Below are 25,957 nucleotides of genomic sequence, written 5' to 3' on the forward strand. Positions count from 1 at the left end.
GCTGTGAAATGACTTAATTCCGCTCTACAAGGGGTGAGCACAAAACGCAGGACTTGCTCTGCCAGACAACACTTTTTTCAGGAATTACAACTGTAAATGAATGGATCATAACAATCCTTTCTAACTGGTCTTCCTTGCCTTGGCCAGGAGAAATGAGAGAAATAGATCAGGTGTTATGCAAGCCATCCTTGTTTATGCATATGAGGCTGGTGTCTTTACCCTCATGGAACTATTTGCCATAACCCTTACTTAGGGAGAAGAGCACCTCAGGCTATAACATAGCTCTTAAATGGGCCACCATAGAGCATTTTGGCCCTTCTTACCTGTGCTGTGCAATACCTGACACAGTCTGAAGTGATACATGTGCCAAGGCGGTCATTTTGCTGATGAGTAAGGTGCCCATGACTGGGTGTGGAGGAGGGGTGTGGGACAGATAAGCGGTTGCCAACCGGTGGTCCACGGACCACCAGTGGTACATGGGGTCCAAAAGGTTGGCGACCACTGGTATAGATGACACTGAGAGGTACCTACTTTATGCAGTAGAAAGAAGACATGTCCTCAGCTCTTGGGTTGATAGCTTTAAAAAGCAGCCATGTGTTAAAGATATGTATAAAAAACACTTTGTTCTAGTGCCTTTGGTACACTTAGATTTTCTAAGAGGATGATGACTCAGCCTTCCTATTCTCGCTTCTGCAGTCTAGCTTAGGAGGGGGTTTGAAAAGGAGACTCAGTTCCCTCTTATTTTTAGGGAGGGAAGTGGAGGGCTGTCAGGTGATGAGTAGGAGGTTGTGTTTAGTGGGAGATGACAGAAGACTACCGATTATATATTTGTATACTGCTTAATAAAGGACTCATCTCACCCTCACAACATAAGCTCCTGAAACTGATAGAGCACAGATTAAATTCCCCAAGGATTTGGGAAGCAAACATTCAGTTTTTAGCTCTTTCAATTACTGCCAGGCTGCCTCTGGCAATGGCCTGTTTCCTGTCCTTGAAGCTCCACCTTGAATTTATTCTCAAAATGGGCCAGTTTTGGGTTACCCTGTTGATCCAACTCTATTTAAAGATGAGCCTTCCAGAAGATCCAGCTTGATTAAACCCCCTCATACATTTTGATTATCTAAAAAGCAAACTAGACATGGTGGGTGTGAGTCCTGCCTTTAAAAATTGCAAGCTGGCCCTAGCTAGTTTGGCTCAGTGGATAGAGCTTTGGCCTGCTACCGTAGGGTCCCAGGTTCAATTCCAGTCAAGGGCATGTACCTGGGTTGCAGGCTCCTCCCCAGCCCAGGCCCTGGTAGGGGCACATGCAGGCAGCAACTAATTGATGTGTTTCTCTCACATCGATATTTCTCTCTCTCTTTCCCTCTGTAAAAATCAATGAAAAAGTATCCTTGGGTGAGGATTTAAAATTCCAAGCTGACCCTGGCTAGGTAGTTCACTTGGTTAGAGCTTCAGCCCAATACGCCAAGGTTTGGTTCCCAGTCAGGGTACATATAAGAATCAACCAATGAATGCAATATATCAGTTTCTCTCTCTCTCAAAGTCAATAAAATAATTTGCAAGGTGTGTGATCTTGGGCAATAAAACTTCTCTGACCTGTCCTGTTTCCTTGATGTCTGTAGATGAGCTGTCTCATGGGGTTGTGAGAATTAAATGAGTAATGGCAGCCACTATAATAGAATCAAGCAACTGAAGAGTAAGTGCTTTCTGTTCCTCTGAGCTCAATGACCACAGTCTGTCCACTAGGAAGGGAAAGAAAATGGACAGGTATTGGGCCTCGGTTGTGTGCCAGGCATTGGACCCAGCACTTTCACATACTGTTAATACTCACAATGACCCTGCAGTGTCCCCATTTTACAGGTGAGAAAACAGGCCCAGAGAAGCTGAGTAATTTTCTCAAGTTCACACTAGTAAGAAGCTGTGCTTCTATCATTTTCCATGTGTTTGCCAATTACTTGTGCTTTTAATTATGTCTTAAAGCTGCTTTAAAAGAGGAAGCAGCTTTAAAAATCCAAACCTAAACCAACACTTATACATAATTGGAGCTCTAGAAATTCTTTCTTAGCTGACTCACCAAAGAAGTTATGCCAGCTCCCCTGCTATTTCCCCCTCAGCTGGGGGATAAGAAGACAGGCTGTGAGCAACCCCATTTTCCTCTCTGGTCTTCAGGCTGGAGAGACCAAAATAGAACCACCTTCTCTATTCCCACCAGAGCCAGGCCTTTCAGGGTCCTAGAGTGAGTTGGGTTTGGGGGACTCTGGGAAGTGAGGATACAAAGCTTTCAACTAGATAATAATACTGCTCCATAATTTACAAAAGGCTTTCACATATGCTGCTTATTTCATTTCCACAATCTGTCAGGCAGGAATTGATGTCTTCATCTTACAGAGAAGGAAACTGGCTCTGGAAAATGAAGTGGGTAACTTATTTCAGTCACACAGCTAGTAAGTAGACAGTGCAAGCATATCAGTGTAGCCGCATTTGCTCTCAATAGCTCTCACCTGGAGGCCCATTTGAATAGGAAAGGTGAACTTGGAGCACTGTTTCTTTTAATGCTATTATGCAGTGATTTGTCCTTTCCACTCTTGTTCCTCTCAACACCCCTGTGAGAAAGGCCGAGGAACTGAAGGAGCTGATTCCAAGCCCCAGAAGTGCACTTAAGAGCCCTAAGTTAGAATCTCAATCCTGGAGGCTCTGCCACTCCCTAGCTGGGTGACCCTGGAGCATCCAAGTCACCTGCATCACTTATGTCATTTAGAACAACTTGAAAAAGTGAAACGTTTGAAATAAATCTACCTTTCTGTGTCATCTGAACTCCAAAGTTGTCCTCTGCTTCCCCTGGGCCTCTAGTTTGCTCATCAATAGAACAGATGCATTGCCACTATCTCTGTTGGACACTCTGCAGCAAGGTGCTGTTGTTATCACTATCTTCTTGCAAGACATCATTTCCCCACAGGTTGCTTTGAACCCATTTATCCAAGGTACAGTTGAACCTGGCACAGTTCACTCATGTTCTGTAACAAGGAGACCTGGCTCCAAATCCCAATTCTGTCATTACCTTAGCTCCTCTGTTGCAGACAACAAATGCCCTACTTACCTCACAGGCTAGAGTGAGGAGCAAATGAAATCCATACGTGGAAGCATTTTGAACAGTTCTAAAATGGGGCACAGGAACAAGGAGTGAGAGTAGCAGGCTGTTGATAGGCTAGGGGGACAGAGAGCAGATGCAGTTTTTTCTTCATCAGTGTTTCACAACTTTATTTAATCCCTGCCCCTCTAATGATTTCTCAATCTATCTTCTATATAACACCACCAGCAAAAGGTTTGTGAAATACTTTTCTTTGTGTGCTGAGATGAGCAACAAAGAGAATTGTTACATGCAGTGGGAACCAGGAACCAGTTTTTATATATCTGCCTGCCAAGACACCTTTGACAAATGTATGTGAAAGGGTGGTGAACAGCCTTAGAACTCAGTGTCTTGTCCCAGCTGGCAATGAACATCTCTCAAAGAGAGTACCGCTCAGCAATACCTTGGGCCTGCCTATTCTTGGTGGTAGCACAAATAAAAATAGTAGCCATGCAGGTACATACTAGTGGTCATCTATTGAGCGCCCACTATATATTAGGAGCTTTACATTATTCCTAATCCTCACAACAGCCCAAGGTAGATGGTATTGTAGCCTCAATTTGTACTAGTAAATGAGGAAAGTGAGACTCAGAAGAGTGATTACTAGTTTGCCTGACTCCACGGTCTACCACACTGCTTCTCTAGGAAGCACAAAGTACAGGGGACACAGGAAGGTGGGCAACACTGCCTGGTAGCACACTGCTCTGAGGAGAACCTCTCCCCTTTCTCTAAGTTTTGAGCAACAGTTTCATCAGCTTTGCCTGCTAGGCCCTTCAGGGGCACCTGTGAGACCTGCTCACCAAGGGAAGCCCCACTTCTTCGAAATCTCCACTTCCTGGGACCTCACATCCCCCAATCCTGCAAGCCACAAGGGAACCTTCCTGCTCCCAGAGCCAGGCCCACCTATGCCCTTTCAGACCTACCTGATCTTTGTACAAGTAAATATTTTACTTTTTATTTTATTTTTTATCTTTTTTTCATCTTTTACTTTAAAAAAAATTTTATTGTTGAAAATATTACGTATGTCCCCCCATCTCCCTCATTGACTCCCTCCAGCCCACCCCCACACCTCCACCTCAGGCTTTCAGCACCCTATTGTCTGTGTCCATGGGTTATGCATATATGCATATATACCCATGGACACAGACAATAGGGTGCTGAAAGCCTTCAGCTCCTCCAACCTTCAGCTCCGAGATTCCACACTCTGTTCCAGATCCACTCAGTTCATCAGTTCATTTTGTTACTTAGATTCCACATATGAGAGATCATGTGATACTTGTAGTTCTCTGAATGACTTATTTCACTTAGCATGATACTCTCCAGGTCCCTCCATGCTGTCTCAAAGGGTAAGAGATTCTTCTTTTTTACTGCTGCATAGTATTCCATGGTATAAATGTAATACAGCATTTTTATCCACTCATCTACTGATGGGCATTTGGACTGTTTCCAGATCTTAGCTATTGTAAATTGTGCTGCTATGAACATAGGGTGCATACATTCTTTCTGATTAGTGCTTCAGGATTCTTAGGATATATTCCTAGAAATAGGATCACTTGGTCAAATGGCAGTTCCATATTTAATTTTTTTAGAACACTTCATACTGTTTTCCATAGTGGCTGCACCAGTCTGTATTCCCACCAGCAGTGTACTAGGGTTCCCTTTTCTCCACATCCTCACCAGCACTTGCCATTTGTTGATTTGTTGATGGTAGCCATTTTGACAAATGTGAGGTAATAACTGATTGTCGTTTTAATTTGCGTCTCTCTGATGACTTTGAACGTTTTTTCATATGCCTCTTGGCTTTCTGTATGTCCACTTTGGAGAAGTGTCTATTTAGGTCTTTGCCCATTTTTTAATTGGATTGTTTGTCTTCCTTTTGTTAAGTTGTATGAGTTCCTTATATATTTTTGAGATTAAACCTTTATCAGATGTATCATTGCCAAATATGGTCTACCATACAGTGGATTCCCTTTCTTTTTGTTGGTTTTCTTTGCAGTGCAGAAGCTTTTTATTTTGATGTTTATTTTCTCCTTAGTTTCCTTTGCCCTAGAAGATGTATCCATAAACATATTGCTACGAAAGATGTCTGAGATTTTGCTGCCTATGGTTTCTTCTAGGATTTTTATGGTTTCACGACTTACATTTAACTCTTATCTATTTTGAGTTTATTCTTGTGTATGGTGTAAGTTGGTGGTATAGTTTCATTTTCTTGCATGTATCTGTTCAATTTCCCAGCACCATTTATTAAAGAGACTGTCTTGATTCTATTGTATGCTCTTGCCTCCTTAGTCAAATATTAATTGAGCATGATGGCTTCGGTTGATTTATGGGGTTTCTGTTCAGTTCCATTGATCTGTATGACTGTTCTTGTGCCAGTACCAGGCTGTTTTGATTACGGTGGCTTTGTAGTATAACTTCATATCTGGTATTATGATTCCTCCAACTTTGTTGTTCTTTCTCAAGATTGCTACAGCTATTTGGGTTCTTTTTTGGTTCTATATAAATTTTTGGAGTATTTGTTCTAGATCTGTGAAATATGTTGTTGGTATTTTAATATGGATTGCATTGAATCCGTAGATTGCCTTGGGTAGTATGAACATTTTAATGATGTTGATTCTACCAATCCATGAACATGGTATATTCTTCCACTTGTTTATATCTTTTTTCAATGTCTTGTAGTTTTCTGAGTACAAGTCTTTTACCTGCTTGGTTAAGTTTATTCCTAAGTATTTTAATTTTTTTGTTGCAGTAGTAAATGGGGTTTTTGTTTAGCTTCTCTTTCTGAGAATTCATTATCTATATATATAAAAGCCTAAGCAATCATTAGGACTAAACAACCAGACGGCCAGACGACCAGCAGATAGCTATGACATGCACTGACCACCAGGGGAAGACACTCAATACAGGAGCTGACCCCTGGTCATCAGTGCACTCCCACAGCCAACCTCCCACGGCTGGCCAACCTCCCATGGTCTCTTTCCCCTCCCCCCCCCAACCCGTTGGCCCTGATCACCAGCCAGGCTGAGGGACCCCACACGTGCATGAATTTGAGCACTGGGCCTCTAGTTGGTGTATAAAAAAGATATTGATTTTTGGATGTTGATTTTGTATCTTCCTACATTGCCAAATTGACTTACTAAATCTAGTACATTTTTGGTGGAGTCTTTAGGGTTTCCTATGTACAATATCATGTCATCCGCAAATAATGAGAGTTTTACTTCCTCCTTTCCAATTTGGATACCTTTTATTTCTTCTTGTCTTATTGCTGTGGCTAAGACTTCCAGTACTATGTTGAATAAGAGTGGTGAAAATGGACATCCCTGTCTTGTTCCTGTTCTTAGGGGAAATGGTTTTAGTTTTTGCCCATTAAGTATAATGTTGGCTGTAGGTTTGTCATATATAGCCTTGATCATGTTGAGATATGCTCCCTCTATTCCCACTTTGCTGAGAGTTTTTATCAAAACTGGGTGTTGGATTTTGTCAAAAGCTTTTTCTGTGTCTAGTGATATGATCATGTGATTTTTGTCTTTAAATTTGTTTATATGATACTAGAGGCCCGGTGCACGAAATTCATGCACGACGGGGAGGGGGTAGCAGGGGGTGTTGTCCCTCAACCCAGCCTGCAGTCTCTCCAATCTAGGACCCCTCAAGGGACCTTCATTTTTTCCTTCAAGAGTGTGGTGGAAAAACCCTAGATTACCTTCTTGGATTCTTATAACCCAAATTACCAAGAACACTGCAATTGGTGGCCTACAGGGAGCTTAGCCAATGAGTTGTCAGAAAAGGTATTTACTCTCAAAATGGTTTGGCTCAGTGGATAGACCGTGGGCCTGCAGACTGAAGGGTCCCAGGTTTGATTCCTGTTAAGGGCATGTACCTTGGTTGGAGGCATATCCCCAGTGGGGAGTGTGCAGGAGGCAGCTAATGGATGTTTCTCTCTCATTGATATTTCCGACTGTCTATCCCTCTCCCCTCTTCTCTGTAAAAAAAAAAAATCAATAAAAAATTTTTTTTAAAAAGTGTATCCTCTGCAGCTCATGCAGCCCTTGGGTTGTGTCCACTGGGCTAGGGGCGTGTCCCTGCCACCCGGTGGTGGCTGCCGGGGTCTCCACACACCCCAGAGGCCAGCAGCCATACCCCTGTGGAGGGCGCTAGGCTGGGGGCATGGACACAATCTGCCACTTGGTGTTGGAGCTTGGAAAGCCTCTGGGGCGGGTGGGAACATCCCCATCTCCAAACGCCCCAAGGCCAGCAGCCAGCCCCACCATGGGCCCCAGGCTCGAGGCTTGCAGGGACCCTGGGCAGCACGCAGTGGTGGCCGCCAGGGTCTCGGCACACCCCAGAGGCCAGTGGCAGCCCCCGGTTCTGGGCGCCTGGCTGGGGGTGTGGCCCCAAACCACCGCTTTGTGCAGGAGCCTTTGCAAGCGGCTTGGGGAGGCCAGCAGCCAGCCTGACCATGGGCCTCAGGTTCGGGGCTTGCAGGGACCCCGGGCAGCACACAGAAGTGGCCTCCAGGGTCTCGGCACACCCCAGAGGCCAGCGGCCAGCCCCTGGTCCTGGGCGCCTGGCTGGGGGCGTGGCCCCAAACCGCCACTTTGTGCAGGAGCCTTTGCAAGCCGCTGGGGATGTTCCTGACTGCCAGGTTGCTTGGCGCCTATACCCATAGGCTCTGAGTGGCCAGGGGGCGTTCTGGGACCCCTGCCGCTCAGGACCTAAGCACGGTCCTACAGGCTAGGAGCGGCCTGGGTCCGGAGGATGTTTCCTGAACCCAGGCTGCTCAGCGCCCGCATATGCAAATTAACCGCCATCTTGTTCACTCTGATTGGCTGTGGGCGTAACGGAGGTGCGGTCAATTTGCATGTTTCTCTATTATAAGGTAGGATATCATGTTTATTGATTTGCAAATATTCTACCAGCCTTTCACTCTTGAAATAAATCCCACTTGGTCATGGAGTATGAACTTTTTAATATATTGCTGGATTCGATTTGCTTGTATTTTGTTGAGAATTTTATTTATTTATTTATTTATTTATTTATTTAAATTTCTTTATTGATTAAAGTATTACATATGTATCATAATCCTCCATTAACCCCCCAAACCACCCCTCCACTCATGCCCTCACCCCCCTGGTGTTTGTGTCCATTGGTTTGGCTTATATGCATGCATACACGTCCTTTGGTTGATCTCTCCCCATTACCCCCACCCTCCCCTACCTTCCCTGTGAGGATTGACAGTCTGATCAATGCTTCTCTGTCTCTGGATCTGTCCCTGTTTATCAGTTTATGTTTTCATTATATTCCATAAATGAGTGAGATCATGTGGTATTTATCTTTCTCTGACTGGCTTATTTCACTTAGCATAATGCTCTCCAGTTCCAGCCATGCTGTAGCAAATGGTAAGAATTCCTTCTTTTTAACTGCAGCATAGTATTCCATTGTGTAGATGTACCAGTTTTTTAATCCCCTCATCTGCTAATGGGCACTTAGGCTGTTTCCAAATCTTAGCTATGGTGAATTGTGCTGCTATGAACATAGGGGTGCATATATCCTTTCTGATTGGTGTATCTAGCTTCTTAAGGTATATTCCTAGAAGTGGGATCACTGGGTCAAATGGGAGTTCCATTTTTAGTTTTTTGAGGAAATTCCATACTGTTATCCACAGTGGCTGCACCAGTCTACATTCCCACCAGCAGTGCAAAAGAGTTCCTTTTTCTCCGCATTCTCGCTAACACTTGTCCTTTGTTGATTTGTTGATGATAGCCATTCTGACAGGTGTGAGATGATACCGCATTGTCGTTTTGAGTTGCATCTCTCAGATAATTAGTGACTTTGAGCTTGTTTTCATATGTCTCTTGGCCTTCCTTCTGTCTTCTTTCTAAAAGTATCTATTTAGGTCTGTTGCCCATTTTTTGATTGGATTCTTTATCTTCCTTTTGTTAAGTTGTATGAGTTCCCTGTAAATGTTAGAGATTAAACCCTTATCAGTGATGACATTGGCAAATATGTTCTCCCACGCAGAGTGCTTTCTTGTTGTTTTGTTGATGGTTTCTTTTGCTGTGCAAAAGCTTTTTATTGTGATGTACTCCCATTTGTTTATTTTCTCTTTAGTTTCCATTGCCCTAGGAGCAGTATCAGTGAAGAAATTGCTTCGGCATATGTCTGAGATTTCGCTGTTTGTGGATTCCTCTAGTATTTTTATGGTTTCCTGTCTTATGTTTAAGTCCTTTATCCAATTTGAGTTTATTTTTGTCTATGGTGTAAGTTGGTGATCTAGTTTCATTTTTTTGCATGTATCTGTCCAATTTTCCCAACACCATTTGTTGAAGAGACAGTCTTGACTCCATTTGATGTTCATACCTCCTTTGTCAAATAATAATTGGGCATAGTGGTTTGGGTTGATTTCTGGGTTCTCTATTCTATTCCATTGATCTATATGCCTGTTCTTGTGCCAGTACCAGGCTGTTTTGAGAACAGTGGCTTTGTAATACAGCATGAAATCTGGTAATGAGATCCCACCTACTTTGTTCTTCTTTCTCAGGATTGCTGTGGCTATTTGGGGCCTTTTTTTATTCCAGATGAATTTTTGGAGAGTTCGTTCTAGGTCTGTGAAATATCCCGTTGGTATTTTAATGGGGATTGCATTGAATTGATAGATTGCTTTGGGTAGTATGGACATTTTGATGATATTGATTCTACCAATCCATGAACATGGTATGTTCTTCCATCTGTTTATGTCTTCCTTTATCTCTTTTTTCATTGTCCTGTAGTTTTCCGCATATAGGTCTTTTACCTCCTTAGTTAAGTTTATTCCTAGGTATCTTAATTTTTTTGGTGCAATGGTAAATGGGATTGCTTTTTTACTCTCTCTTTCTGTAAGTTCACTATTGGTGTAGAGAAATGCCATAGATTTTTCTTGGCATTAATTTTGTATCCTGCTACTTTGCCGAATTCATTTATTAACTCTAATAGTTTTTTGATGGAGTCTTTAGGGTTTTCTATGTAGAGTATCATGTCATCTGCAAATAAGGACAGCTTTACTTCTTCTTTTCCAATTTGGATGCCTTTTATGTCTTGTTCTTGTCTGATCACAATGGCTAATACTTCCAGTACTATGTTGAACAGGAGTGGTGAGAGTGGGCATCCGTGTCTTTTTCCTGTTCTTAGGGGAAATGGTTTTAGTTTTTGTCCATTGAGTATGATGTTGGCTGTGTGTTTGTCATATATGGACTTTATTATGTTGAGGTATGATCCTTCTATTCCCACCTTGCTGAGAGTTTTTATCAAGAAAGGGTTTTGGATTTTGTCAAATGCTTTTTCTGCCTCAATTGATATGACTATGTTATTTTTATCACTCAATTTGTTTATGTGATGTGTCACGTTTATTGATTTGTGGATATTATATCATCCTTGTATCCCCGGGATAAATCCTACTTGGTCATGGTGTATGATCTTTCTGATGTACTGCTGGAGCCGATTTGCTAGAATTTTGTTGAGGATTTTGGCATCTATGTTCATGAGGGATATTGGCCTATAATTCTCTTTCATTGTATTGTTTTTATCTAGTTTTGGTATTAGGGTAATGCTGGCTTCATAGAATGAGCGTGGAAGTATTCCTTCCTCTTGAATTTTTTGGAATAGTCTGAGGAGGATAGATTTTATTTCTTCCTTGAGTGTTTGGTATAACTCCCCTGTGAAGCTGTCTGGCCCTGGGCTTTTGTTTGCTGGAAGTTTTTTGGTGACTGCTTCAATTTCTTCCTTAGTTATCGGCCTATTGAGATTTTTAGAATCTTCCTGATTGAGTTTTGGAAGGTTGTATTTTTCTAGGAATATGTCCATTTCCTCCAGGTTGTCTAGTTTGTTGGAGTAGAGTTGTTCATAGTATTTTTTAACAATATTTTGTATTTCTGTGGGGTCTGTTGTTATTTCTCCTCTCTCATTTCTGATTTTGTTTATTTGAGTCCTCTCTCTTTGCTTCTTGGTGAGCCTGGCTAGAGGTTCATCAATCTTGTTTATCCTGTCAAAGAACCAGCTCTTGGTTTCATTGATCTTTTGTATTGTTTTTTGTTTGTTTGTTTGTTTGTTTTGTCTCTATGTCATTTCTTTCTGCTCTGATCTTCATTATCTCCTTCCTTCTGCACACTCTGGGCTTTTCTTGTTGCTCTCTTTCTAATTGAGTTGTAGAGTTAGATGATTTACTACCATTTTTTTCTTGTTTTCTGAGGTAGGCCTATTGAGCTATAAACTTCCCTCTCAGGACTGCTTTCATTGTATCCCAGCGATTTTGGATTATTGTGTTTTTATTGTCATTAGTTTCCAGGATGTTTTTAATTTCTTCTTTGATCTCCTTGGTAACCCAATCATTATTTAATAGCATGCTATTCAGCTTCCAAGTGTTTGAGTTTTTTAGATTGTTTTTATTGTAGTTTATTTCTAATTTTATGCCATTGTGGTCTGAGAAGATGCTTGTATGATTTCAATCTTCTTGAATTTGAGGAGACTTTGCTTGTCACCCAATATGTGGTCTATTTTTTAAAATGTCCCATATGCACTTGAGAAGAATGTATATTCCGTGGCTTTGGGGTGAAATGTTGTGAAGATGTCAGTTAAGTCCATCTGATCTAGTGAATCATTTAGGATTGCTGTATCTTTGCTGATTTTTCGTGAAGAGGATTTATCCAGTGATGTCAATGGTGTATTGGAGTCCCCTCCTATGATTGTATTGTTGTCAATCTCTCCCTTGATATCTTCCAGGAGTTTTTTTTATTTATTTGGGTGCTCCTGCATTGGGTGCATATATGTTTATCAGTGTTATATCCTGTTGTTGTATCAATCCCTTTAGTATTATGAAGTGGCCTTCCTTATCTCTTGTTATGGTCTTCACTTTGAAGTCTATTTTGTCAGATGTAAGTATTGCTACCCCAGCTTTTTTTTCATTTCCATTTGCCTGAAAGATATTTTTCTATCCCTTCACTTTCAGTCTGTGTGAGTCCCTTGTTCTGAGGTGGGTCTCTTGTAGACAGTATATATATGGGTCATGTTTTTTTATTCATTCAGCCACTCGATGTCTTTTGATTGGAGCATTTAGTCCATTTACATTTAAAGTTATTACTGAAAGGTACTTGTTTGTAGTCATTTCTATTTTTGTGCCTGTGTTCCTTCTTACCTTTTTATTTCTTCTTTTTACAGCATTCCCTTTAGCATTTCTTGCATTGCTGGTTTGGTGGTGATAAACTCCCTTAGCCTTTTTTTTGGTCTGTGAGCCTCCTGATTTCCCCTTCAATTTTGATTGATAGTCTTGCTGGATAGAGTATTCTTGGATTCAGTCCTTTGCTTTACAACACTTTGTATACCTCTTTCCATTCCCTTCTAGCTTGATGTGTTTCTGTTGAGAAATCATTTGATAATCTGATGGGGGATCCTTTGTAGGTAACTCTCTGTCTCTCTCTTGCAGCCTTTAAGATTCTCTTTGTTGTTAATATTTGCCTTTGAAATTATGACGTGTCTTGGTGTTGGTCTTTTGGGATTGATCTTGCTTGGGACTCTCTGTACTTGTGTAACTTTTTTCTTCCCCATATCCGGGAAGTTTTCTGTTATTATTTCTTGAAATAGATTTTCTAATCCTTGCTGCTCTTCTTGTCTTCTGGCAGCCCTGTTATACGCATGTTACTTCGTTTCATGTTGTCCCAAAGCTTCCTTAGGTTCTCCCCCTGCTTTTTAATTTTTTTTCCATTTCCTGTTCAGATTGAGCTTGTTTCTCTACCTTATTTTCTAACTCACTAATTCGGTCCTCTGCTTCTTCTAGTCTACTGTTGAGACTTTCCATGGTGTTTTTGATTGTAGCTATATCACTTTTCATTTCTTTCTGATTCTTGCATAGGTTGTTGATTTTCTCATCCATCCTATGTATGACTTGCACGATCATTACTCTGAATTCTTTTTCGGTCATGTTGCATGCTTCAATTTCACCAGTTCCCTTTCTTGGTGACTCCTCATTTTCTTTCCTCTGGGGATTGTGTCATCTGCCCATTCTATCACCAGAAGGTTCAAACCTCGAGTTGTGTGGACCTGGACCGTGTGCAGTGGGAGCTTCGCACCACCCAAGTGTCAGTGAAGTGCTCTGACACTAAGACGTGTGGCTGCCATGGGTTGGTGGGAACCAGGCTCACCCAGGGTCAGTGTTACCAGCGCTCAGTGTGGTCTCGTGAGCACACCTAGAATCAGGGACCCTACCTGCACCACACTGTTGGCAAGTGCCTAAAATCAGAGTCCCCTAGCGGGTTCCAGGAGTCAGAGTTCCCCTATGTCTGCACCAAGAATCAAGTATCAGAGTCTCTGTTGCTTTGTGCAACCTCTTGCTGAGAATTAGGGTCCCTGTGAGTGCATGCACCAAGAATTGGAGACACTGACTCTTAGTGGGAGTGCACTGGGAGTCAGGGATCCTAGGCATAGGCGATAAAAAACAGAGTCAAGTCAGTGATGCTCAGTGCTGCCTCCCGCCCAGAGAATGGAGATCCTGGTCAGCGTGGGGGACCGGGTTGCACAGTAGCACTGTGTTGGCCGGAGGTCTGCTCCTGCGCTGTGGGAAACAGACTTCCATGTGTGCTTGCCCAGAATCTAAGTCAGGTGGCACTGGCACCTTGCGTGGGCTTCAGGTTTGGTCATCTAATTGCGTTGTGGGGAGCAGATTCCCAGTGTCGCAGGCTCAAATTCCTATAGAGGCACTGTGGCCCTTGCGAGGGGCGGGTCTATAAGTTACTATGGCATTGCCCATGAGCCTGCGGGGAGGGGGATAGGCTCCTTGACTCACAGAAATCTGTGGCTGGGATGTCTGGATTCTTGTTGTCTGTTGGTCTGCAGCTGTGGTCACAGGTCTTTGTCCCTGGTGGCTGCAGGGTCCTGGTTTGCATCTGAGACCAGACTGGGTGGTGCTGAGGCCAGAATCCTAGTCTCAAGCAGCTCTGTTTCTCAAGATGGCGTGGTCTCTGTGCCCGCACTGGCTGCCCATAAGTGTCTGCGTTGTGCGCGGGGCTCCGCCATCTAAGACTGCCTGGTTTGGCAGCCCCTTGAAAGACCTGCAGAATCTAACTGTCCCTAGCTCATACACACACACACCACACACGTCCACACACTCCTCTATCACTCCCACACTCTCTCCCTCCCTATCTTCCTGCTGGTCACCATCTTCCATCCAGCCTTGTTGAGAATTTTAGCATCTATGTTCATAAGGGATATTGGCCTGTAATTCTCTTTCTTTGCAGTGTCTATCTGGTTTTGGAATTAGGATAATGCTGGCCTCATAAAGAGAGCTTGGAAGTGTTCCTTCCTCTTGGATTTTTAAAAAAAGTTTGAGGAGTATAGATGTTAGTTCTTCTTTGAATGTTTGGTAAAACTCCCCTGTGAAGCCATCCGGACCCAGGCTTTTGTTTGCTGGGAGTTTTTTTTTATTACTGCTTCTATTTCATCAGTTATTATTGGCCTATTCAGGTTTTCTGATTCTTCCTGATTCAGTTCTGGGAAATTGTATTTTTCCAGGAATTTGTCCATTTCATCCACATTGTCCAGCTTGCTAGCATATAGTTGTTCATAGTATTTTCTTAAAATCCTTTGTATTTCTGTGGTGTCAGTGGTTACTTCTCCACGTTCATTTCTGATTTTATTTGGGTCCTCTCTCTTTGTTTCTTGATGAGTCTGGCTAACAGTTCATCAATCTTGTTTATCCTTTCAAAGACCCAGTTCGTGGTTACATTTATTTTTTGTATTGTTTTTGTAGTCTCTATGTCATTTAATTCTGCTCTAATCTTTACTATTAACTTCTTTCTACTTACTCTGGGCTGTTCTTATTGTTCTCTTTCTAATTGTTTAAGTTGTAGGATAGTTTGTTATTAACCTCACTTGTTTTTGTTGTTGTTGTTGTTGTTTTGAGGTAGGCCTGTAATACTATGAACTTCCCTCTCAGGACTGCTTTTGCTATTTTCCAGAGATTTTGTGTTGTGTGTTCCTTTTCTTTTGTTTCCAGGAAGTTTTTATTTTATTTTATTTTTTATCTTGTTGGTAAACCATTCATTTATAGTATGTTTAATAACATACTATGTGTCCTCCATGTGTTTGAATGTTTTCTGGGGTGTTTTTGCTGTAGTTGATTTCTAATTTTATTCCAGTGATCTGAGAAGATGATTGACATGATTTCAATCTTCTTGAACTTCTAGAGACTTGTTTTGTGTCCTAACATGTGGTCTATCTTTGTGAATGACCCATGTGCACTTGAGAAGAATGTATATTCTGAAGCTTTCGGGTGAAATGGTCTATAAATGTCAATTAAATCCATCTGATCCAGTGTGTCATTTAGAGGCACTGTATCCTTGTTAATTCTTCATCTGGAAGATCTATCCAGTAAAGTCAGCAGGGTGCTAAAGTCCCAGACTATGACTATATTGTTGTCGATCTCTCCCTTAAAGTCCTACAGAAGTTTTTTTTTAAAATATATTTAGGTGCTCCTATATTGGGTGCATATATGGTTACCAGGGTTATATCCTCTTGTTGGATCGATCCCTTTAGTATTAGCAGTGACCTTTGTTTTCCCTTGTGATGGCCTTCATTTTGAAGTCTATTTTGTCAGATATGAATATTGCTACCCCAGCTTTTTTTTCTTTTCCATTTGCATGGAAAAAATTTTTTCCATCCCTTCACTCTCATCCTGTGTGAGTCTTTTGTTCTGAAGTGGGTCTCTTGTAGACAGCATATATTTGGGTCATGTTTTTGTATCCATTCAGCTACCCTATGCCTTTTGATTGGAGCATTTAATCTATTTACATTTAAGGTTATTATTGATAGGTACTTATTTATTGCCACTTTAATTCTGTATGGCTAGGTTTCTCTCTCTATTTCTTCTTTTCATTACAGTAGTACCTTTAGCATTTCTTACAATGTTGGCTTGGTGGTGATATACTCCTTTAGCCTTTTTTTTTGTCCAGGAAGCTTCTTATTTCACCATCTATTTTGAATGATAACCTTGCTGGACATAGTAATCTTGGTTTCAGATCCTTGCTTTCCATTACCTTGAATACTTCATGCCATTTTCTTATGGCCTGTAGAGTTTCTGATAAGAAGTCAGGTGTCATCCTTATTGGAGCTCTTTTGTAGGTAATAGTTTGCTTTTTGTCTTGCTGCCTTTAAGATTCTTTCTTTTTCTTTAATTTTGGCATTTCAATTATGATGTGTCTGGGTATGAGCCTGTTTAGAATCTTCTTGCTTGGGACTCTCTGTGCCTCCTGAACTTGTGTGACTTTTTCCTTCACATGTTAGGGATGGTTCCTGACATTTTTTTCCAAATACATTCTCTATCCCTTCCTCCCTTTCTGCCTCTTCTGACACACTTACTATATAAATATTGTTATGTTTCATGTTGTCCCTTAGCTCCCTTAAGCTGTCCTCTTGTTTTTTAATTGTTTTTTTTTCTTTTTGGTTCTCTGATTGAGTGATTTTTTCCTACCCTGTCTTCTAAGTCACTGATCTGATCCTCAACTTCCCCTAATCTGCTGTGTATTTCTTCCAATGTGTTCTATTATTTGTGCTATGTCATTCTTTATTTCTGTTTTCATAGTTACTATATTTTTCTCATGCTGTTGAGTATCTTTACCATCATTATTATGAACTCTATATCAGATAAATTTCTTATCTCCATTTCATTTATCTCTTCTTCTGGTGAATTCTTTTGTTCTTTCATTTGGGTATTGTGTCTTTGTCTCCCCATTTTGGTGCCTGTTTGGGTTTGTGACTATGTACTAGGAAGATCTGCTATGCCTCTCAATCTCTAGTGCAGGACAGTGTCAACTGCTGATTCTGACTCATTAGGTCAGGCAAAATTTCAAAATGTCCAAAAACCACATCTGCCTGCAGACTGATTGGATTCAGTCTTGAGTAGCCCTCATACAATTGTCCATCAGTGTGCTATGAGTTTTTTTCTTTTTCTTTTTTTTTTTTTAGATTTTTTTAAATTTATTTATTTTATTTTATTTTTTAAAATTTCTTTATTGATTAAGGTGTCACATATTTGTCCTCATCCCCCCATTCCCATCCCACACCCCTCCCCACGGATGCCCCCACCCCCTTGTTGTCCTTAACCATTGGGTAGGCTTGTATGCATGTACACAAGTCCTTTGGTTGATCTCTCCCCCCTACCCCCACCCTCCCCTACCCTCCCTCTGAGGCCCGACAGTCAGATCGATGCCTCCTTGTTTCTGGGTCTGTTCTTGTTCATCAGTCTATGTTGTTCATCATTTCCCCTAGATGAGTGAGATCATGTGTTACTAGAAATATTCTTATAAGAACCGAATGTGAGACGAGCAATAATAGTTATGCTGACAGGCAAATGAATCAGTCTGTAGTAAGTTTCTTTCTGGACCAACAGTTCTTTTGAGACCCAATTTCAATGTCCACCAGTTCCTTATGTATACATGTCGGCACTGACCCCTCAGCTCTGGATGGTGGACAAATGGTGGTAATGCAGGTCCGACTCCCTCTGGTTTGGTCTCGCCCGGACCCAGGGGCACGGCTTCACCCGGACTCAGGGGCGCGCGGCCTCACCCGGACCTGGGACCCAGCCTCACCCGGGTCCAGGGGTGCACAGCCTCACCCAGACCCGGGATCCAGCTACACCCAGACCGAGGGGCCCGTGGCCTTACCCAGACCCAGGGGCGCGTGGCCTCTCCTGGACCCAGGGTCGCAGCCTCACCCAGACCCGGGACCCAGACTCACCCGGATCCAGGGACGCACAGCCTCACCCGGACCCGGGATCCAGCTTCACCTGGACCCAGGGGCGCGCAGCCTCACCCGGACCCGGGACTCAGCCTCACCCAGATCCAGGGGCGCACGGCCTCACCCGGACCCGGGACCCAGCCTCACCCGGACCCAGGGGCGCGTGGCCTCTCCCGGACCCAGGGGGCTATGAGTTTTTTTCAACAGGGTGAAGATATTGCTTCTGCCTCAAGGCTGCTGATTGTTATTCTCAGTCTCTAAATGGGCCTGAGAAGCTCTGCACCATGGGTCAAGGTGTTTTCCAATAGGGTGGGTCAACTATCTTCACCCCAGGCAAAACTGCCTGGATAGCAATTGTCTGCGTTAGAAAGATGTCCTCCTCACCATGAGGGAATGACTTAGCACAGCAAACCAGTGTGTCTGCCTTCTGAGCTTGAACCCCAGAGCCCCCAACCCTGGCTTCTGCTCACACAGCTCCAGTCCACTCTGCCCTCTGTCTGCTAGAGCACAAGGTGAGTCATTCCACAGGGAATTTTGTGTATTGGCTCTTTACATGGGTGCCTGCATCTACAGCCATCTCTCCCTGGCAGATAGCAAACCTGCTGCTTTTGTCAGCAAGATGTTATGGGTACCTTTAAGTTCTGGTGAACTCTGTTTGAGGGCCCAGCTTGGGGATTAGATCCCAGAATTCTCAGTGGCAAACCCCCACAGCTGAGATATCTCTCCAAAACTTCAGTTGCTGTCTGTGGGGGCCTGCCAGCCCTTTCTCACCTCTGCCCCTCCTACCAGTCTCTAAGCAGTCTCCACTTTCTGTCCTTGGTTATCATGGTTCTCTCCATCGAGTCTTCAGTTGATTATTTAGGGAGTTTTTCTGTGTTTTAGTTGTAATTCCAGTTTGGTCCTGGGAACATGTTTGTGCAGCATCCACTTACTTCACTGCCATTTTTAATCTCCTGTACAAGTAAATCTTTTAAACCCTTATGATAGTCTCTCACTTAAGGGTTCCTATAAGTTTCTAAGCCAGTCGAAGCCCCCTTAGTCCACCAGGTCTTCACAGATGACTAAAACCAGACACAGGCCATGAGTGCATGAGGCTTGGGGGCCAGAGGCTGGGATTAAGAGTTTCTACCTGAACTATGAGACCCTTCAACACTCAGTAACATATACTACCTCTGCTACCTTGGTGCCATTGACCCTGGTTCAGAGACACTTACAGAAAGACTTCTCACCAGCTTTACATAACCTGTCTTCCCCCTTCCTTGTCTACCTTCTCCCTGGGTGAGTTCCAGCCCACCTCCGGCTTCCTGACCACATGTGCACAGTGGGCAAGCACTAGCCCTGACCCTCCTGCTCAGCTCTCAAATCACCTGTATCCTATCATTTGCTACACAGCTCCTCGTGGTGAAGAAACCCAACTCAAAATCAAGTCTTAAAATGAGCTCATCACATTCCCCACCCCGCTCTTTCCATCAGAGCTTCTTAGGCCCCCATTGCCTATTCAGTGTTCATCCTGAAAAGCTTAGCATTATTTTTGCCTTCTTCCTTTTGACAAAGCAAGCATTCAATGTTTGTGGAATGAATTACTGAATTAATGAGTCCCATCATGAATCACACTTCATCATGCAGGTTCACAATAATCCACCCTTTTTCTTTTCAAATTCAAACAATTTTACATAAAGGAAAACCCAGAATCCCTCCCCTTAAAGCAGCAATAATTTCTCTCTCAGGCCTTTCATGTTAACACTGAAGAGAACACATTTTTACAAAGTGCAATCAACGTATATATAAAGCAGGGACTGCTTTATATTTTGCTTTTAACATATCATATAGTACAGAGTCTGCCTTACAATCATTTTAATGACTGCAGGTTAGTTTATAATGTTGCTGTATAATGGCTTACTTAGCCAGCCACAGATTTTGAAGATTTGGATTATTTCCAGGTTTTTACTATTTGTTCCTTTATTCATTTAACAAAGTAAATTACATTATTTGCTTGTATGTACATAAAATATCCCTGGAGAAGGAGGGGTGTTGGCTGTTAGAGGCCAGGAGTGGGAAGGAAACTTTTCACAGAATTCCTTATCATCCCTCTTGAATTTTGAGTAATGTGAATAGTCTGACTGTTCAAAATATAGATACCAATTGTTACTAAGCAGTGCCCTGGAAGCTGGGTTTAGAGCTGGGGTCTATGCTCCAAGCTAACTCCCTCATATGGGCTGTCCCAAAAGTATGTCTAATGTGCCTTAGGAACCCAGAGGAGAAAAGTGGGCAGGGAATGACATTTTCCCTGAACCTTGAAGCTTGGGTAGGAGTTGGTCCAACTGGTAAGAGACCACTGTGGGAAGAGGCCCAGGATAGGAAAGGGCACTTTCTGTTTGGGGAAGGATGCTATATCTAGTGTGGGGTGACAATGATTGGAAATGAGACTTTAAAGGAAGACAGAAACCAGTGTAGTCACAGATGTGGGTGCCAGGCTCTGGGGTCTGAACTTAATTGTGGAGGCAATGGGAGACTTTGGAGGTTTTGAAACGGAATATGCAAAGAGCTGTGTGTGACAGTGATCCTCTAGCAACAGCATGGGGACCAAAGGAATGGAGCCCAGTGGGGAACAGCCTGTTGATGTCCAGGACACAGTGGCAAGGACCAGAACTAGAGGACCAGCTATCCTGGTCAACTCCTCAGTCCCTAGCAAACAGAGATGATTGGTCACCCTAACTTGCTGCTGCAGGCCTACCTACCCTGAGAAGTGACCCAGTGACTTCAAGGAGACTTTGAAATACCCACCCAATTGTACCCTACCCTCTACCACCACAGGCCCTTCCTCGAACCACCACTCCTAGGTTGATTTTCACTGATTCTAGACCCATTGACTTCTAGACATAAGAGATTTTTGAGAAAAATATCCTCACTTACCGATTTCCAGCCTTTTTTCCTACTTCCCTCCACAAAACTCAGGCTCCAGTTAAACTCAACTAGTTCCTGTGCCAAAACAAACCTTTAGACTTTTGTGTCCATTGAGCCACTACAGGAAAGGTCATGTTCCCTATTTCTCTGTCTGCTGGAGCCCGTAGCAAATATCACCTCCCCACAGGTCAATACCAGTTCTATAGAGCAGTGTCTGGGTGTTAGATACCTCCAGAGGAGCATCTCAAAAATTACCACTAATCCTCACAGCAAATAAATGTGACTAGTCCCTTTTTCCACGTGAGGAAACAGATTCAGAGAGGGGAAGTGTCTTATTTAAGGTCACACAGCTACTAGCCTTCCCCTCTGTCTTCTTTGTAATTCTTTGATGGCCCCAATCTTTGTATTGATGATGTACGAACTTCTTTCACTATCTACCTGCCCCCAGGACCAACCACACACACAACTGCCAACCTAGAACAAAACTAGACAACCTAGAATAATACCTACTATTACTAGTAGGACCACAATAGAAATTTGGTGAATGAAAGGACTATGTAGCCTGGTGCCTGGCATTAAATAGATTCACCACAAAATGCTTTTAAATAAGAATATGTCAGAGGAGGAATATCAAAAGAAAACACACTGTGGCAAAACCTCAGCTACCCAAAGCTTTCTGGAAATGAGTCATTCTGAACGATGAGGGTGAACCTTTGAATCCAGGAAGAATAACCGTGGAACTGCTTTTTTCCCCCTCTCGATACCCTCACTTCCACCACTCCTTCTGAGCTCCCTGGTCCCCTTCACCTTCTTTTCCTTCCATTCTTGTCATTTTTTTAAAAATTAATCTCTTGCTCCCTAGGAGCTTCTTAGCTTCACAGCTTATCCCAGACTCCCCATTCTTTCTGGTTTGGCAAACTAATTGCAGTCTACCCTGGATTGCTCTTTTGTGCCTAGTCCATTTCTGTTCACTGCAGCAGCCCCTGCTCCATCAAGCCTTCCCAGATCACCTTGGGCTAGTGGCTGCTTTTCACCTGCTCACCCCATGGTTCCCCATACAGGTGTCTGGGCTTATGTCTGTCTACTTTGGACGCTGGAATGTGAATTTCTCCAGGGTTAGAATCATGTCAGCCCTAATTTTTTGCGAATGAAATTGGCAGACCTTTTGTACTTTTTGGCCACCATTCCTTTGGTACTGCTTTCTCTGAGGCAGCTAAACTTTTGCTTTCTGGTTGGTTGAATTGTAATTGGGACATATGAGTGCTGGCTGTTCAGGGTTTTTCTGCTGGCTTACTTCTCTTCTTCTTGCTTTTTGTATACTCCCTAGTACTTTACACTTGTCCATTTGGCTCAAGAGAACTGCAGCTCACCTGGCCGGCATGGCTCAGTGGTTAAGCCTTGAACTATGAACCAGGAGGTCATGGTTCAATTCTTGGTCAGGGCACATGCCCGGGTTGCAGGCTCGATTCTCAGTGTGGGATGTGCAGGAGGCAGCCATTCAATGATTCTCTCTCATTATTTATGTTTCTGTCTTTCTCTCCCTCTCCTTCCTCTCTGCAATCAATGAAAATATGTTTTTTAAAGAGAGAACTGCAGCTCGAATGGCACTCTCTGCTCAGTGGAGGAAAATGTGGCCAATCAGAGTCTGGGCCGAGACCTGCCTGTCACTCTTACTCAAAGAACCAGGAGACCATATCTTCTTCATTTGTTCCACAAGCATTTAATTCAGTGCCTACTTTGTATCAGGCCCTGAGCCACACTTTTGGGGGAACAGAAATAAAAATTGGTCTGTACTTGCCCTGCCTCTGGTGTCCTATATGATCTTGAGTCCTTTCTACGCCTCTTGATTTTCCAATCTGAAAGTGAAGTGGATAGAGGCCTGATCTGTAAGGAGACTTAGAGCTATCAACATTGGGGATCTTGTTTATCCTGAATACTCCAGCCCTCTTCACATCTGTGCTTTCTGTTAGAAGAGCCAGGCTTGCCTCTCTTACCTTTCTTTCTCCTCCCCTGCAAATTCTGAGTAGACATGCTCCAATACATCTCATCGTGTATGTAGTCAAGTAGCCCCAAGAAGCAGTATAAGAACTGCAGCTATGGGAAAGTAAAAAAAAAAAAAAAAGGAAGTGGACGCCCCTGGGCCCGGGTGAGGCCATGAGCCCCTGGGTCTGGGTGAGGCCCCACGCCCCTGGGTCTGGGTGAGGCTGGGTCCCAGGTCTGGGTGAGGCCTTGCCCCTAGGTCCGGATGAGGCTGGGTCCGGGCCCGGGTGAGGCCGCGCCCCAGGGTCCAGGAGAAGCCACGCACCCCTGGGTCCAGGTGAGGCTGGGTCCCGGGCCCGGGTGAGGCCACATGCCCCCGGGTCTGGGTGAGGCCGCGTGCCCCCAGGTCCGGGTGAGGCCGCATGCCCCCAGGTCTGGGTGAGGCCGCCCCTGGGTCTGGGTGAGGCCGCACGCCCCTGGGTCTAGGTGAGGCCACCCACCCCTGGGTCCAGGTGAAGCTGGATCCTGGGTCCGGGTGAGGCCGCGTGCCCCTGGGTCTGGGTGATGCTGGGTCCCGGGTCCAGGTGAGGCTGCGCCCCTGGGTCCAGGAGAGGCCACGTGCCCCTGAGTCCAGGTGAGGCTGGGTCCCGGACCCGGGTGAGGCCGTGTGCCCCTGGGTCCGGGAGAGGCCACGTGCCCTTGCGTCCGGGTAAAGCTGGGTCCCAGGCCCGGGTGAGGCCGCGCGCCCACGGGTCTGGGTGAGGTCGCGCGCCCCTGGGTTCGGGTGAGGCTGGATCCCGGGTCCGGGTGAGGCTGCACTCCCCTGGGTCCGGGTGAGGCTGGGTCCCAGGTCCGGGTGAGGCCGCGCGCCCCTGAGTCTGGGTGAGGCCGCGCCCCTGGGTCTGGGCAAGACCAAACCAGAGGGAGTTGGACCTGCATTACCATTTGTCCACCACCCAGAACTGAAAAGTCAGTGCTGACATGTACATATAAGGAACTGGAGGACATTGAAATTGGGTCTCAAAAGAACTGTTGGTCCAGAAAGAAACTCACTACAGACTGATTCATTTGCCTGTCACCATAACCATTATTGCTTGTCTCACTTTTGGTTCTTATAAGTGTATTTCTAATAGCACATGATCTCACTCATCTAGGGGAAATAATGAACAACATAGACTGATGAACAAGAACAGACCCAGAAACAAGGAGGCATGGATCAGACTGTCAGGCCTCGGGGGGAGGGTAGGGGAGGGTGGGGGTAGGGGGGAGAGATCAACCAAAGGACTTGTGTGCATGCATACAAGCCTACCCAATGGTTAAGGACAACAGGGGGGTGGGGGCATCCGTGGGGAGGGGTGTGGGATGGGAATGGGGGGATGAGGAAAAATATGTGACACCTTAATCAATAAAGAAATCTTAAAAAAAAGGAAGTGGAGAAAGGGGCAACATGTCAGATGGCCATCTAGGGTACATTGGAGAATGAAAGCACTCTCCTGCCCAAACATACCAAGAAAAGTTATCTAAGCCCAACTCTAAAGAGTAGTATTAGTCAGTTTAATCAGGAGACCCAAGCCAGAGTTGGGGGGTTGGGAGGAGAAAAGACAGAGTTCTGCTTACCTCCCTGGAGAAAGCTAAGGAATCAATATTTCCTTGCACTTGTAGGACACTTGATAGTATTTTTGTATTTGATTTTCCTAGCAACTCTTTTAATGACATTCAAAGTGTTGTTGTTTTTTAACACCTTGTATACACAAGGCCTTATGCTGAGAATACTAGTCTTTTTTTATGACACAATCACAAATTCAAGTGTATAGATATTTTCATGATTTTTGTTTGTTTGTACAGTCTCCTTCACTAGACTGTATGTTTGGTGAAGACATGAATCATGTCCATCTTCTTCCCCACTGAATCCTCAGCACCAGCAGTCACTCAATAAATAATTAAAGAAAAAAAATGAGTCCAGCAGTCTGGGACCTGGGGACAATCTTTAATTTTGCAAAGGCTAGTATGCAGGAGAAAGCCTCTTACCCTGGAACCTAGTAGATATTCAATAGACAAATTATAGTAACAGGAAACACTTACTTAATGCCTATTGTGTGCCAGGCTGTACACTTCATATTCATTCACTCACTTAATTCTCAGAACAACCCTATGAAGTAGGTACTATTATTATTATTATTATTATTATTATTATTATTATTATTGCCATTTTATAGATAGGGGAAAACAAGGTACAAAGTTTTACCAATTTGTAAGTGTCAGAACTGAATACTCCAGCCCTCTTCACATCTGTGCTTTGAAGTCCATGTCCCTAACCAGTACACTGCATCCCAACAATGAATGGTCAAACTGAGTTGTAGAGAGATGAGCAATTTCCAAAAGTGTCATAGGAAAAACATAGTGGAGCTAGGACTGGAACTTAGGTCTGCTCTCTGTGAAATGCTTTTCCCACTCTATCATATGGTGTCTGACCACTGATACAGAGACCCTGTGAATAGAGGCACAAAGAGGGATTTGAGAAGTATAGATATCCGTGCAGAAAAAGACTCCTCAGCAGGAGACAGGAGGGGGCAAAGAGTAGCTACTAGGGCAGAAATAAATGCAGTTCCTAGGTCCCCTTTCTTAAGCAGTGAAAGGTAGCAGGTTGCTTTCAGAGGTCCTATTTGAGGCCTAAGACATTCTTTTTTCTGCACAAATTTATCAGGGACTCCCTCCCCACACACACATAGCTAGAACCACCCCAAGGCCATTTCTGCCTCATTGCAACTGAGCACCCATGGAGAAAGGATATATGTGTATTAAGGAGATTAGATCGTAGGATCTGAAATCTGATGTGTGTAGGAAGTTGGGGCGGGGCAGAGAAACAGAGAAGACTGGAGGAAAGTTTAGGTCAACCCTAAAATCTCCAGCAGCTAAAGGGACTCAGTGATAACAGATTAAAGCAAAGCACCTGTAAGCACCTCAGCTTTAGAGACGCTGGCCTTCCGTTTGGGCTTCTTGCCACAACAGAACAGCACCATGGTCATGGCCTTCCTCTCCCGACAGAATCTTCAGGAGATCCTTCAAACCTTCTCAGTTCTGCAGTGGCTCCCAGTCTACATAATTTTAGGTGAGTGAACCCCAAGAGCTAGAGAACACGTGGAAACAGGCCAAGAAAGAGGCCAGGAATCCACAAATGAGGAGGGCTCCAAA

At 43.8% G+C, this 25,957-nt stretch overlaps 1 protein-coding gene across 1 annotated transcript in view; it reads left to right on the top strand.

Moving 5' to 3' along the window:
- Window positions 1–25,783: 25,783 nt before the first annotated feature.
- The window catches only part of DGAT2L6 (diacylglycerol O-acyltransferase 2 like 6), a gene marked incomplete at both ends in the record, with an annotated part of 32,455 nt that continues 32,281 nt past the window's right edge, over window positions 25,784–25,957 (top strand). The window contains one exon of the mRNA XM_079765972.1: window positions 25,784–25,874. Within this exon, the coding sequence (XP_079622098.1) occupies window positions 25,784–25,874 (91 nt within the window). The remainder of the gene's footprint in view (window positions 25,875–25,957) is intronic.

This window comes from Cnephaeus nilssonii (assembly GCF_951640355.1).
Source record: "Cnephaeus nilssonii genome assembly, chromosome: X".
NCBI lineage: Eukaryota > Metazoa > Chordata > Mammalia > Chiroptera > Vespertilionidae > Cnephaeus > Cnephaeus nilssonii.